Here is a 16,126-nt window from a genome sequence, read left to right as displayed (position 1 = left end):
GAGATGGGGGACTCAAGGCCGCGCGAGGCTTCTGTTCTGCTCTATACTGTTCACCCAGTATATTAAACAGTGATGATACTAGCATATTTTATTTAGGGAATACTGGGTTAGAGTTACAATTCTGTTCAGCGCAAGTAGGTACCTTGCAACACGTACAAAGTCTGTTGTCAGTAAATCAGAGTTAAAGAAAATTGTAAGCGTTATGCATAATGGTAATGCAGTAGATTGTTATCTCTCTTCTATCTCTAATGTGGATACTTAGACCTACACAATAGTCATACTAAGAGAAATGGTGTACATTCATATTATTATTCTTATCTGACTTTTTAAGGGTTACAGATTTATTGCATTGAACCACAGAATTGTAATCCAACTACTCATTGCCAAACAGTCTGTATATGCTAATACTTGGAATAATTATGCGTAAATACTTTATTATTAGGCTTTTTTAACATATCTTCTAACTTAAGGGATAGAAATCGTAATACGTTTTTAGTATTGTTTGTTTCTGTCTGTTAGTTTTGCATGTGATTTACTTCAAGTACGTTCACTATTTAATCCGGCAGAGCTAAGGCCAGCAGGTGTTCTCTTCCGCCCACCCAGCCTCTAATTGAATACAATAATAATAATAATAATAATAATAATAATAATAATAATAATCATATTTTACTGGTAGAAAAACTATACATAGGCATATTGTTTTAATACAATAATCACTCTAGCACTCCCAGAAAGAGTAAGTTACTTATTCGTGCTCAGGGGGCATTCCACATAATCTTAAGGCATTTTATTAAATAATAGAATAAAGTGCGAGAAAAAGAGAAAAAAAGACAGAAATCACAATAATTACAACTTAAAATTTTGTCTTTAAACACTAAATTTTAAATTATTTTTTTTTAATAAAGAGCATTAGTAAATTGTATGTTTTAGCTACTATCTTGTTATGAAGGCTTGGACTGAAGTTGCTACTGTGATTATATGCTACAGTTGTGGTACATTTAGAGTCTGTTAAGCATATGTTGTCTGAACTTTAGGTTTTGTATTTATGTGAATACAAATTATTAAATATATTTCGGTTTTTATGTACGAAATTCCATAAGACATTGTTGTTAATTTGATAATAGCCTTACATATTACAGCAATAAATAAAATAATATCTAGATCGTACAACAACAATATGGAAATGAGTGTAATTGCTTATATTATGAAAAATGATTTTTAATATCTAAATAAACCCAACACAGTTCGTAGGATTTCCGTCTGAATGCTCTACAGGGACTGACAAAATATTATTCGTAATGTAAAAAGAATCTCTCTGTCATATTTAAAATGTTATATTAATAGGTTTTATAAAAATAAGTTACGTTTCTGATTATTTCTATAGTAAATTATAGTTGTTTCAATGTAAACTTGAATTCTGACGTAGTCTCTTGAGATTTCAGATGTCCTAAATATTTTTTATATCCTCCTTTATTAGTTTTGCGTAACACAGGTATTAATTTTCTGTTTTCATCGAGAAAGTGGATACAACACTAGATTTAAAGAGTTGAATTACCTTGGCTGAGGACCAGCGCTGGTGCATACACAACTATAGGAACGTAGAGCAGTAGGTAGATTGTGTACAATACAGACGCCATGACGCGCACTCTGTGGTTGAACCTTTTCTCCAGATACTGAAACATGAAGAAAAATATTTGTTACATATTCCAATATTCATTTCATACAAATCTGATCATAGTTATTTCAGTCATTTAGTTGTCGACTACTCAACAAAAGAAGTCAGGATTCCAAACCGGCCGCCTTCTGTGACGTGTATTACTCATTGAATATGATTTAAGAATTTCTAGGTTTCTATTCAGTTTGTCACAGACACTGAAATATTCAGATATTGCAACGACGGGGTGGAATCTATTATCAGGAAATACGAAGACGGAAAAATTTATCTTTGGTTTTTGTGCAATATCTGGGAAACAGCAATCTATATACTTTATTTCTGATCCTTTATCAGGGAATCGATATGTAGGTACAATATTATTGGACTACGTCTACATTTATTATGATTTGTTCGTATTTCAGCTTATTATTATCATTGTCATCTCGCTTATATTCTAGCAGGAACATACGTCATTCACAAAAAGTCCCCATTAGTTTTTAATTTGCATATTTTACGATGATAACAACTGAGGTTTATCTAGCGTTTGAGTGAAATGAAGTTGATAATGTCAGCGACATGAGCCAGGGTCCAGCTCTGAAAGCTACCCAGCATTTGTTTCTTAATGGGTTGAGGGAAAACCACGGAAAAAACAACCGGGTTAGTTGTTCCAACCAGGATTTGAAGCCGGGACCTCTCGTCGTACGATCAGACATGTTGATCGTTACTCCACAACGGTGGACAGGAACTGATTCTATTCTGTACCAGCTTCTTCACCTCCTTCCATGTTTTCTCATCCTCAACAACTGTTATTCTCGATATTTGTTTTGGCCATTCTGTTCCTCAAGTGGAGTGGTCGATATTTCTTGGATTACCTGGTTGAGGTTTTCCGAGGTTTTTCCCCAACCGAAAGGTGAATGCCATGTGATGTATGGCGAATTCTAGGCCCATCGACGCTAAATAACCTCGTAGTTGTTACAGCGTCGTTAAATAACCAACCAAAAAAACATTCATTTTGAGACTGTGACATACGCTGGCATCTTAGTTGGCATCAGAGGCGGCAGAAGCTATAGGCGCTAGCAGCGCTGCCAGCAAAGCTGCCATTGTGATATGGGAAATTGCGTAGAGGTATTTCGTCTTTCAACTCTACAGATTCCTGGGACGGACCATAGAGGTTTATAAAGTTATGTTTTATTTAACGACGCTCGCAACTGCAGAGGTTATATCAGCGTCGCCGGATGTGCCGGAATTTTGTCCCGCAGGAGTTCTTTGACATGCCAGTAAATCTACTGACATGAGCCTGTCGCATTTAAGCACACTTAAATGCCATCGACCTGGGCCAGGATCGAACCCGCAACCTTGGGCATAGGAGGCCAGCGCTATACCAACTCGCCAACCAGGTCGACTCGGACCATAGATTTTATTGCCGTGAGACGGCAGAAGTGCCGATTCATTAGGTTTTAAATGTTATAAATGTTATGTTTTATTTAACGACGCTCGCAACTGCCGTGGTTATACCAACATCACCGGTGTGCCGGAATTTTTGTCCCACAGGAGTTCTTTGACATGCCAGTAAATCTACTGACATGAGCCTGTCGCATTTAAGAACACTTAAATGCCATCGACCTGGGCCGGGATCGAACCCGCAACCTTGGGCATAGAAGGCCAGCGCTATACCAACTCGCCAACCAGGTCGACTCGGACCATAGATTTTAGTGCTGTGAGGCGGCAGAAGTGCCGATTCATTAGGTTTGAAATGTTATAAATGTTATGTTTTATTTAACGACACTCGCTACTGCCGAGGTTATACCAGCATCACCGGTGTGCCAGAATTTTTGTCCCACAGGAGTTCTTTTACATGCCAGTAAATCTATTGACATGAGCCTGTCGCATTTCAGCACACTTAAATGTCATCGACCTGGCCAGGGATCGAACCCGCAACCTCAGGCGTAGAAGACAAGCGCTATACCAATCCCGCCAACCAGGCCGACTCCACTAGGTTTGACTCATGGTATTATGTAGATCAGGCATGTCCAGCCGGGGAAAATATACTGGGTGTTCATTTCAAAGTGTTTTATGACGTCACTGTTGTGAGTCAGTGATTTGAAGCGAGTTTCAGCTTTTATGTCAGAGAAGTTGCCTAATATTCAAGGCGTTCAATCTAAACTTGAGAACGTGTACGGTATAACTTGAACGTCGTAGCAACAGATGGCGGTCTGTATGGCCTGTATGCTACCATAACCTCTTTCGAACTGTGTTTTGCGCGGCCAAGTCGTACGCAGGGTATTTGCTATCATCGGTTGCGTACGGAAACATTCCACAACACAAATTAAATGCTCCGTGTCAATGTTGACCGTCCAAATTAATTTCAACAAATACGTAAGTAATCGTCTTAAACCTCTCCCATATCCGGACAGTAAGAAAAAAACTCACCTCAGTACGTGTTTCCAAACAGTTCACATTCCTGCCACTACAGGCGTTACCGTTCGTATCGGTACGTACTCTTCACAATGAACGCCGTACTTGCCAGGCAACTTCTCTGGCACATAGGTAATACGCCTTTGCGGAAGTGTAGGAAAATTGAATTCTCTAGGCTCATCGGCTAGCCACATGACGGCATACAGCGAGCCATGACACACTTTGACTGAACACGCAGTAGTCGTCAGTCGAGATGCGACAGTGACGTAGAATATCTTTTATGCGTGTGCCTGCATGGTATTCTGCGATACTACGTCACTGTTGCACCTCGTTTGAAGGCTAGATTTGCCCCGGCTTGGCATGTCTGGATTATTACGACTCACCTCATAAGTAGACGTTAGTTGAAGCTCGTAGAAGACTGGCAGATAGTAGTAGTAGTTGATGAAGGCCACCGTAATGAGGGTTAAACTGAAGAACCAATAGAGCGTTCCGTATCGGAAGATTTCGGAAGGCGAACCCATTACTGTGATACCAGATATATGGCTGAAAATGAAGGAGGCCAGAAATTAAGTCTCTTAAACCACAAAAAGAGCAGCAGTAGATTTTAATTTATTGTTTATTTTGGTGACAGGATGGAACCTCGTAAGATTAATTTAATTTAATTTAATTTAATTTAATTTAATTTAATTTTAATTTTAATATACATAATACAGAATATAATTACAACTATAGAAATAGAAATAATATAATACAATCAATATAAAAAAAGGAGATACAGTAATATTAACAAAATTTGAGGACCGAATGAGCAGCGCTCGTGTTCGGTCGCAGTTCAGATATATTATTAATAAGCATATAGGCCTAAGAGAATATACAAAGTTAAAAAAAATAGGAACTAAAATTAAACTAATGCTGGGCTAACTAATCTGAAGCTAAATATATTTTTGGTTTACAAAATAACTGGAATTGTTAACATGATGTAAGGCAGAAGAGTGAATGGAAAATGATAATGTTATTAGTAAATAAACTAAGTTATTTGCCACATTTCAAAGTCTGGTTATACTCACATACTGACCTTGTTACAAGCGATACAGCTACGGGTAGAGCACTCATTGTTTTTCCCCCGTGAAGATATTCTTTAGGGGTTTCTTCTTTCTTGCCCCAGAAGCCGAAGTAGATACCGATGAGAGTCGATATTGCTAACATAGTTAAGAATAATGTGAAGTCCAACCACCCGAAAAGGACGTAAAATGAGTGGCTAGAAGTTCCCTCAGATGTCATGTTGGAGGTCATCTTGATCTGAGAGAAATAAAAGAGATTTCAGTTTGAGTGAAAAAAGAATCTGAATGTAAAGCAACTGTAGTAACAGACAGGGCTCGAAATAGGGCTTTAAAAGTTGTAGTAGGTTCACCAACGTTTTATTTAAGAGAGCTGGAAATAAGTGAAGTCATAAAATGTTGTCATTGTATAACACATCCTATTGGCTTAGATTTACTTAAAAATAAATATAAATATATCTGTAGGCCTATTTTAGGTGGGCTGCCGACACTCTACGTAGCTGTTATGTTTGGCTCTACATTCAGTAGGCCTATATTTTCGAACAATTTTGTCTTCTGAACGAAAACTTCTAAAATCTATACATGGATCGTGAATAACAGACGAAAATTTACGAGTTTTATTAAGGATTTGAGAGATTTGGTTTTGCAAGATGGAATAGACATCATTATTAATTTCAATATTTAGGAGTCAAAATTAATAAAAATGCTACACAGGATGATATTAAACATAGGAGAAATAAAGGAAGATCAGCAAAAGCAATGTTAAATGGAATATTAAAAGGAAACAAAAATAAATATTTATCTGTCTATAGTCCAAAGTTTGAGAACATATGGAGCGGAAACATGGAAGTTAAAATCAAAATTTGCGGTCAAAACTATTAGCATTAGAAATGGATTTTTTACGACGTTCGGCCAGATATTCTAAACTTTAAAACATAAGAAATTATCAGACAACATATGAATAAAGAAAATTCAATTTTAGATTTCGTAAAATAAAGACAGAATGGTATGGACATGTAAAGTGAATAGATGTTAGGCTACCAAGAAGAGTTTTAGATTGGACTCCAGAGGGAAGGAGAGGCAGAGGTACACCGCAAAACACCGGGTTGCAAGACATAAAAAAGCATTGCCAGAGAAAGGACTGCAAGAACGGGATTGGGAAGATAGAATTGGTGGAAAAGAATAAGAATATAGGACATTGGTCACAGGAAGATGTGACATTACATTGTAAACCTGTTTGTAATAATAAGAATAATGATTAAGGATGGCAAATTGTGACGTATTTTCTTAGCTTGTTGTGACACAGTAAAAATTAAGGTGGCATAAATATAATTTGTCCATCTATAAGTTATTGACGTGTAATCTACGTCAGATGCTTGTGCCACTCAGATCCGAAAGGAGTGCTCTGTACTCTTTGATTGGTATTACTTCATAGGCCTATGTATTGTGACTTGCGTCCAGTGATGTCGTGACTACAAATTTACTGATGGCTGCCATAGTTCGTGCTTACGCTTGTACTTTGTTCATTTCATATACTATAATATGTTTTTTTTTTTGCGGTTGTAATATTAATTCCTGTAATTCATTATAGCTATTTCACTTACATTTTAATAATTTTAATAGGTTAAAATATAAACTTAAACTTCCTTGCATTTACAGAGTTGTTCGTTACTGAAAATAAGGCAGCAATCCTCGAAAAATGTATAACTGTGTAAACAACTTTACATACTCAGAAACAAACTTTGAGGCACCTGAATTTTCCAAGTTCCAGTTATAATATACTGTGCTTGCCCAAATTTTCTTTTTGCGTCTGTATGGGCTATTCCACATGAAATGATCAGTAAAACACCTCGAAATTTTTTATACTCTAATTTTTTCCCCTATTTATGCAAGGTGCTGAGGAGAGTGCTTTTGCAAAAATATACTATCGAAAGTCAAACTGTTTTCGTATTGTTGAGGGACAAATTTAGCGTATTTTAGAAAAACAAGCCTCTTTCAGCGCTCAGAACTCTGGAACCATTTACTGCAGAACATTCAACGAGAGCTCATTTTGAAGCTGACATTTGGTAGGTTATGATAAGAAGTAATCCTTATTTTTATTGTATGCAGAGAGACAGATAATCTGATTTTACTTAGTTTTAGGCTTTTTGCCCATTTGTAAAAATGTAAAAAAATAATTGAGAAAAAACCTTGCATTATTAAGAGGGATTCGGCATTGTTTGTTTAGTGTCACGGCAATAAGTCTCGGGAGTATTAAATAAATTATTTTCACATGCCTGGACTTGAAAGGCGCAACACAGCACGGACTAGCCGAGAGATGAAGATAAGCAAGCGCTAGGCGTAATTTTACTCCTGTGTTTCTGAAAACCTGTGATAAAGCTAGCCCAGCTATGCGCTACTAGACGACACATCACGTGTTTATGTCTCCTGCCCTTGCTTCCCTAGGCTAGCTCCCGCCCAAGCCCCTACAGTCTCGGCTGCGCGAAACGAGGAAACCGGGGCAAATTGAACGCTGCGCTTGCCGCCATATTGTTGGAGAGCAGACAAATAATAGCAGTGCGTAAATCACGCAATTTAACGCTGTGATGATCTAAAATTGACATATTATGGCCATTTTCGACGTTTAACGTAAAATTAGGACGAAATAAACATATTCAAAGTTTCATTTATATGTGTTAGAACATTAAAGAAAAGAAAATACGTATGCAGCAATTTATAGAAAACATACTGATACATCCATAAATAGGCCTACACAATACACATTATAGATTGTATAATTTTACGATAATCAGCAAATTGTTAGGTTTCAGAGAATCTAAAATTATATTAACATATTAACTCTTAGATCACAAGACATAAATATATGCACCTTGATTACACAAGTTCTTGTTATAATCAAATTCCTAAGTGAAATAAATATGCGATAATCAGTATAGACTTGTTGTTAAGTTTTAGAGAATCAAAAATAAATTATATTACCGGTAAAATATAATATGCGAAGGTAGCCAAATTACATTGAATTCATTCTTCAATTAATAAAGGGAATGCTATCAATTATAAAAAGTATCGGTTCCTAATACATTGCAAACAATAGGTAACGTGAAGACCTAAAAAGTAAACAATCACTTTATGCAAGATAAAAAAAAAACCACATACTTTTTATGTGTGGATTTTTTACATATTGTATTTTTATTTTAAATAAATAAAACAGATATATTATCATTGCTTGCGGAGTGATGGTACATAATTTTTATGCACATATGCAATATCAATAAGATGCCATTCCTTGCTTTTGTTAATAAAATATATCCGGCAAAATGTAAAAGAGTTATTTATAGGTGAACTCTGAATCATAAATTCACAAAGCGAGTCTTAGCTATTATAGCTATTTATTTATTATCTGTATATTTATTTATCCATATATGGATCTTGAATGAAAGTTTATTATCTTGCAGATAAATTCATTTACATAATAAAAACAAAAAGTTATCTTTCCACTAATGTTTTAACATCTGATGTGTAAGTCTAAATAATTCACTCAGTGGGATTTCTCTACAGTCAGATATACCTGTACTAACAATTAAGTATTCTTTATTGTCGTAAACTACTGATTGATTTTTAATGATATTGATATTGTAACAACAGAAATAATATTATATCATACCTTTTGCAAATAGCTTGGAAAATTAAACAGGGATGGTATTATCGCCGCGCTCTCATGGTTAACATTCGGCAGGTCTTTGAGCGGCCTCATGCGTTCGGCAGGTCTTTGAAATTTAATTGTATTATTGTTTTCAATTTCTTGTGTCGCCGCTCCAATCACTCGCCTCAATTTCAATAATGTAACCAATAAGCTGCTTCAATTATTATTAAATGACACTTACTTGTCTAATCCACGTAGACTAAACCCGAGGTTGCAATGTCTTGTGCTGAGGACGAACATTAAGGTATGTGATTAAAAATTATTATTAAAGAGTTATTATTAAGAGTTAAGAAAGCCAAGTACTCGTATATGAAATAATAATAATAATAATAATAATAATAATAATAATAATAATAATAATAATAATAATAATAATAGCCATCTAACAATATAACAAACTAGTGCTTATTCTTATCGAGAAAGTAAACGTGACAACGTGACGCTTAGAGTGAAACCTACAGAGCAACAATCGGTCGGCAAAATTATTTTTTTAAACCACACCGCACGTTATTGTATGATGCCGACATGTTAAACATGAGTCCGCGGCGATAATATATCATCTTTCAAAATTATATTGCCATTACTTTCACACTATTCACTAAAAACACCCGAGACAAAACAAAGGACAAGTATGACAATCGTGTTTACCGCTCTATTTCTACCAGTAGCATGGCGGCGTAAACATGCGCAGACTGGTTTCAATTTTGGACCAGAGTCCGTGGATATCCAGAGTACCGCAATCGTTTGAGCCGGCAAATGCCGACAAATCCGCCATTGTTAGTCCAGCGCGCGCTATGCAGTATACAGTTGCATAGGGAAAGAATGTAATTTAAATGCGAAAAAAATGCAATGCTACTGTGTTCAGAACTGTTCACAGAGAACTGAAAAAAGCGCACATTTGTTTTCTCTGTGACAAGGTGAAAGAAATAAGGAAAAAGGAAAGAAGTGACTATAAATATAAAAAGGAACGATCCGCTACCTAAGCGAGCATACATTGTGAGATTAATGAATGACTGTATTTTGATATTTATTTTTTCAAAATTTGGGCCCCAAAAAATTTTTAAAAAACTAATCTAGAATTTAAGTTGATTCAACAATGATATTTCTACATAAAACAAATGAAAGTCGCGTATCAATTAGTATCAGTGTCAAATTTTTACCATCTACTCCCTATGAAATCAAGCATTTCTGAATTTAATCCTATTTGCTATTTGCAAGAATGACATAATATATTTGTGAAGTTCTGAATTTATTCTTGAGACAAGATTGTATTGTTTGGCTCGATTAGAAAATACAAAGACCATACAAACTAGAAACCCTATTAAGGTTAGACTGATGTGAAATTTCAATTTTCTAAACTATTCTAAGTAGATCTATGAAATTTTGTACATTTAATTTGTAATTTTAAATTGTGCAAATTTAGGTTTTCAAAAATTGCTACTATTTTGGCCAGAATTTTTGTCTACATACGTGTCAGACCTTCAGAAACGAAACTTACTATACAGTTTTCCTCTTTATTTTACTAAAAAATAATTAAACATATTTAATGCACTAAAAGTGTAAAAACAGAAAAATTCAACTCGAGCGTAAGAAACTTAATATTAAAAAACACCTCTTCTGGCTGATATGCATAGAATATATAAGCAGGTAGTACATCTCACTTGACGATATGTGTCAGAGGAAGACAATTGTTTGTAAGTATCTGAAGTGTGATTAGTGGAATATGTAGCTAATCGGCGAAGTATGCATTGGAGGGGGAAAGAAACTTGCCACCCTAACCCATTATCTCCTGGTCTAGTTTTCTCATGAGTGATGCCTTATTGGTGGTACTTATGAGGTTCAAATCTGTCTTCGGACAATTGACTAAACAACAAGAACAACAAAAAAAAATGAGTGTTAGTTTTGTTAAGAACATATTCAAAAACCTCTACAAAAAATCATGCATGTAGTACAGAATCTGTAGAAAGAGTAGCATTTTTAGCAATGCAAAATTTACAGAAAATTAAAGTGGAGAAAATTGACTTCAAAAGTTTGGGATAATAATAATTAACCAGGTCTCTGTTTTTATTTTCTAGGCATTTTGAAACATATAGAACTATCATATTATATACAGAACTTATCCTTATATACACTACCACGCTGTGCACACCTAACCTACACTAGTAAATAAAGATGACTAAAAAATTATGTAATCTTATGAAAACACTATAATAAATAAATATTATTTACAAATCACTATGGACTATAGACACTATTATAACACTAACAATAAAACTGTTAGAAACTTGCAAATATTTCTTGTATCACAAACAAAAACCAAGCATGGAAAACACGTTGTTATGGCTACTAGCAACACGTGGAATTTTCCTTTAGATAAGAGTTGTGCTCTCCTTTGTAACTGAATATCTTTTAAAGGAAAGCAGCCTTCGAAGTAGATCTAACACCTGTTGGATTCTATGAAGAAATATTTCGAGAAGTCAAGAAGCTACACTGGCTCAATCGGAAATCTAATATAATAAATAATGTATGAAATATAGCGGAATTTCCAAAATGGTCGCAGAATTCAGAGTGGAGATCGTGGACGGAGAATTTAAATTAACAGTCAGAGCCCGCAGCCGTTTAAAACGTGACCCTAAACAGCTGATATACCGGTCGTATGGTCATGAAAATTGGCAGAGGGCATCTTTAGATCATAAATGAATTTTTAAAGATAAAAACAAAGAAACGATTTTTTTTACCAAAAATGACAAAATCTCACATCAGTGTATCCTTGGGGACATTATAATGAAATTACTGACTTCCATACTTTTAAAGCTAAACTCACAAAATGTTTATCACTAGTATATCTGGTTGATAATAACACATGTACAAACTTTCATCTCTCTCTATGATAAGTGGTTCGCACTTTATTAATAACTTAATTATATAGTGTATTGCTTAATGCAAAAAGTCCCTTGCGTCCCAATTTACATTATTTTCCATTGATATTCACTTATAAGATTCTTTATATACATTGGAACAAACATTACTATTGGAATTTTCTGTACAGCGAATGGGTAAATTACTAAGAATTTTTATGACTATTAATTTTTTTTTATTTACTAAAAAATTCTAGCAATTTACTTATTAATTTTACAGCAAAATCTTATAGTAAGCTTTGATTCCATGTATGTAAGGAGCCATGTAAGTGAAAATCACTTAAGAATAATGTCAATTGTAGTGCGACTTTTTATATAAAGTGGTTCAATATTTTAATAAAGTAATTAATAAACTGCGAACCACGTATCATAGGCGGATGCGATTTTGTAAACTTGTCACTAATAAGCATATATACCAGTGATCAAAATTTGGTGAATCTAGCTTCGTAAGTATGGTAGTTATTGGTTTCACTGTTGTGAACTCTTAAAACTAATAAACTTCGAGAAATTTCAGTATAGTGTGCCCTTATATGCGGAAGCCGGAGAGTTTGCACGAGGAATGCAGTTGGAAATGTTTAGATTTATTGTTATTTTATTTGCAAAATTGTTGTTTTCATTTGTTACTTGTAATTTATTAAGTTTATGCTGCTGTAATACCTATAACTGTGATGTTTATGAAGGAGTATATTGAACACTTAAATGCGTATTTATGCTGTAATAATTATTAAATGAAGTTTTTAAACATTAGTATGTTGACTGATAATAATGTTCTATAATGTGAGAAGATCCTTTAGACGTTTTTGCCCTTCAAATTAAAAATATCTGAGTTTTACTTCAAATATTCCTATCCCTAGCGTGTTGAAAAGGACTAACAATGGCGGCCGACTCGGTGATTGCGCTACTCTGTATATCCACGGACTCTGTTTTGGACAGCACACCAGCGCTCTGTGTGAGTCTAGTATACTATTATAACGTCTTTGCTCCCGCCTCACAGTCAGCTGGTTAGCTCACGCGCGTACTATTTATTTTCTTTATTTGATTTTTCAATACTTTCTTATTAACGTTGCACCAGTAAAAAATACCTGTTTATTTGTACTTTCAATGCGGAATCTAACCATATATTTAAAAGTATTTTTTCGTGGGCAAAGGTGTCTTAATTAAGAAAAATCTAACTTTCTCCATTTCCATAAAAAGTAAGAAAAACTGTTTACATGTCAATATAGCCCACATCTGTGGAGTAACGGTCAGCGCGTCTGGCTGCGAAACCAGGTGGCCCGGGTTCGAATCCCGGTCGGGGCAAATTACCTGGTTGAGGTTTTTCCGGGGTTTTTCCTCAACCCAATACGAGCAAATGCTGGGTAGCTTTCGATGCTGGACCCCGGACTCCTTTCACCGTCATTATCACCTGCATATCATTCAGACGCTAAATAACCTAGATGTTGATACAGCGTCGTAAAATAACCCAATAATAAAAAAAAATACATGTCAATATAAACTTTAACTTTTCAGCATTAAAATAAACCATGATTTTTATCATTGGGTGAAAGGGTTTCGGAGCCACAACAGTTTAAAGTTGCTAATTTTATGAAAATACGATAAATTAAATTATTTTTAATTTAAACACTTTGAAGTTCTGATGCCTCAAAGTTTGCAAAAAGCATTGTATCATAGTTGTCTACGGAAAGAAAAAGTTTCATTGTATTTAAAAATTGCAAGGTTAATTTTCTCTGTATTTCGGTCCATTTGAGATGGAATAACCCGTACATTATAAGAAGGGTTTTTCATTTTAAACGATCTTGACTTCATTTAAAATTCTGGTTTTAAGCCTGAATATCTGATTTAAGAACTTATATTATCAATATTAAATTCATAATTTTTAAGTACTATCAGAAACTATTATATACGCCTATTTGAAAACAGATGTTTGTACACTGAGGATGACCTCTCAGCATCACAAGAAATGAAAGGTGCATGGGATCGAATCCATAACTATTTATTCTTATGTAAACTCCAAAAACTATGAACTTTATTACATATCGGTGCAAAGAATATAGCCACCGGTTTAGGTCAGGCGGTAGCGCGTTTGCCTGCCGATTTGCAGTTGCTCTCAGTTCGATTCCCGCTTGGGTCGATTACCTGGTAGGATTTTTTTCCAATCTTCTTCCCAACCGTAAGATGAATGTGAGGTAATTCTCAGCCTCAACTCGCCAAATACCATCTCGCTATCACCAACTCCATCGACGCTAAACTAACCAATAGTTGATACAGCGTCGTTAAATAACCAATTAAAATATAGGTACCAGGTATAAAAAGTTTCACACTAACGGAGGGATTTCATTAATACTCTGTCTCCTTTACTTACTAAAGTATTCTCCAACTCTAAGGCGAATGTGAGATAATTCTATAGTGAATTGTCGGACCATTGATACTAGGTGTTTACGTAGTTGGTACAGTGTCGTTAAATAACATATTAAACACACTGTATACGGTATTTTTACCTGTATTAAAAATCAAGTATCAATTAATCCACAAAACATAATTCATGTTTGTAGAAAAGTCTTAAAAACCTTTGCAGTGGTGTTAGGAACCGACTTTTAAATTTAATATATTCTATATTCAGATGCTGTTTACAGGAACTAAAAAAAAAAAAGTCTGTTCTCGTAGAAGGAACTGTGAACAAGAAAGTGGCGCTTCATTTCTAAACTTTTTTACTTAGTTATTTTACGACGCTGGTTATTGAGCTTTGATATAATTGGTGTTAGCGAGATGTTATTTGGCGAGATGAGGCCGAGGATTTGCCATAGAGTCGGCCTGGTTAGCGTAGTTGGTATAGCGCTGGTCTTCTGTGCTCGAGGTTACGAGTTCGATCCCGGCCCAGGTCAATGACATTTAAGTGTGTTTAAATGCGACAGGCTCATGTCAGTTGATTTACTGGCATGTAAAATAATTCCTGCGAGACAAAATTCCGGCACACCGGCGACGCTGGCATAACCTCGGCAGTTGCAAGCGTCGTTAAATAAACCATAATTTTTTTTTCGTCATAGATTATCTGACATTTGTTTTACGGTCGGGGAAAACCTCGGAATAAACCCAACCAGGTAATCAGCCCAAGCGGAATTCGAACTCGCACCCGAGCGTAACTCCGGATCAGCAGGCAAGAGCCTTAGCCGACTGAGCTACACCGGTGGATTCATTTCTTAACTAAAATCTGAACTATATTGAGAGGGACTTACCTTTCTTTCGTTCTTTTTTTTCTTTAACCTTTATATAGTTTGTAAATGCTTATTCATTTGAAATATATGTAGTTATGTCAGATAATAAAATTTCAAGATATTTTATGGCACTATTTGTCACTTCTTTGTTGATAGAGATCCGAAAGATAATGGAGCAATAAGAGAAATAATGCCCACTTCTTTAATCTCTCCTCACTAGAATCCACAGGCTTGGGCAATGACTGAAATCGTGTATTTTTTTCACAAAGTAAACTCTATCAGTCACTTGAGTTCTTTAACCTATTATTCAAACAGACGAATTTAGAAAAATACGGATGAAAATTCTGATGATCGCTTCTGTGCGCACCGAAATGAACTGTATTGTGAAGAATGTAGTTTAACTGCTTTATATTGGTATTACTGATTGGGTCTTAGAACAGAAGAAGAATAGCCTATCTAGGTTTAATTTATCACTTATTTACGTAATGACGTAGTTAAAAATTCTGTTCTACATAGGACATTTGTAACAATATTTGATTTAGTGAGCATATGTTAACAGACACATACTGTTACTCGCTGTCTTAGAAATTAATGAACAGAAGGAAATAGCCTTGACCCATGTCTCTCTTATCTCGCCAGACCTTGTTCCAATGCAAACAGCCTATGTATGATTTTCTTTAAAGAAGATATTTTCAATGAAATTTAGTCCTCCTATTGCTTCAAATTCGTGTTGAATATTTGGTTAATTCTTACGCCTTTTATCGGTGGATCTGCTGTTAAACTCAGGTTGATAGGCGTTAGTCTTCCTCTCTGTAGATCTAACTTCGAATCTCGAGAAGTGTAAGGGAAATTACTGTTGCATTGGTAAGAATGTTATTGAAGCAGTCCTTAATTTGGTTTATGTTTAATTCACGGTAAACAATGCAGCTGGTAACTAAGGCACCTCGTACTTTTCCTATACCATTAGATCAGTCCATAAGATTCTTTGAGACATGCCACTGTGTTTACTGTCTCATATGTAATCGATTTGGAGAAAAAATTTATTTGAGTGTTTTGTGACACGAATATAATCTAATCTTCAAAGTAAAGATAATTAGATTTTATGATCTTTACCCGTCTTTCCTTATTCATCGACGGTATCAGTTTATTTATTTGTTTATTTATTT

The 16,126-nt window shown here is 35.0% G+C and overlaps 1 protein-coding gene across 1 annotated transcript in view; it reads right to left on the bottom strand.

Moving 5' to 3' along the window:
• The window catches only part of LOC138712088 (sodium-coupled monocarboxylate transporter 1-like), a 55,175-nt gene extending 39,811 nt beyond the window's left edge, over positions 1 to 15,364 (bottom strand). The window contains exons 1-4 of the mRNA XM_069843482.1: positions 14,982 to 15,364; positions 5,145 to 5,368; positions 4,453 to 4,612; positions 1,556 to 1,673 (exon numbers count right to left, since the gene is read on the bottom strand). Coding sequence (XP_069699583.1) covers positions 1,556 to 1,673; positions 4,453 to 4,612; positions 5,145 to 5,362 — 496 coding nt within the window. The 5' untranslated portion in view covers positions 5,363 to 5,368; positions 14,982 to 15,364. The remainder of the gene's footprint in view (positions 1 to 1,555; positions 1,674 to 4,452; positions 4,613 to 5,144; positions 5,369 to 14,981) is intronic.
• Between the last annotated feature and the right edge of the window lie 762 nt (positions 15,365 to 16,126).

This window comes from Periplaneta americana, chromosome 13, assembly GCF_040183065.1.
Source record: "Periplaneta americana isolate PAMFEO1 chromosome 13, P.americana_PAMFEO1_priV1, whole genome shotgun sequence".
Classification (NCBI taxonomy): Eukaryota; Metazoa; Arthropoda; class Insecta; order Blattodea; family Blattidae; genus Periplaneta; species Periplaneta americana.
This window is presented reverse-complemented; position numbering and strand designations above follow the sequence as displayed.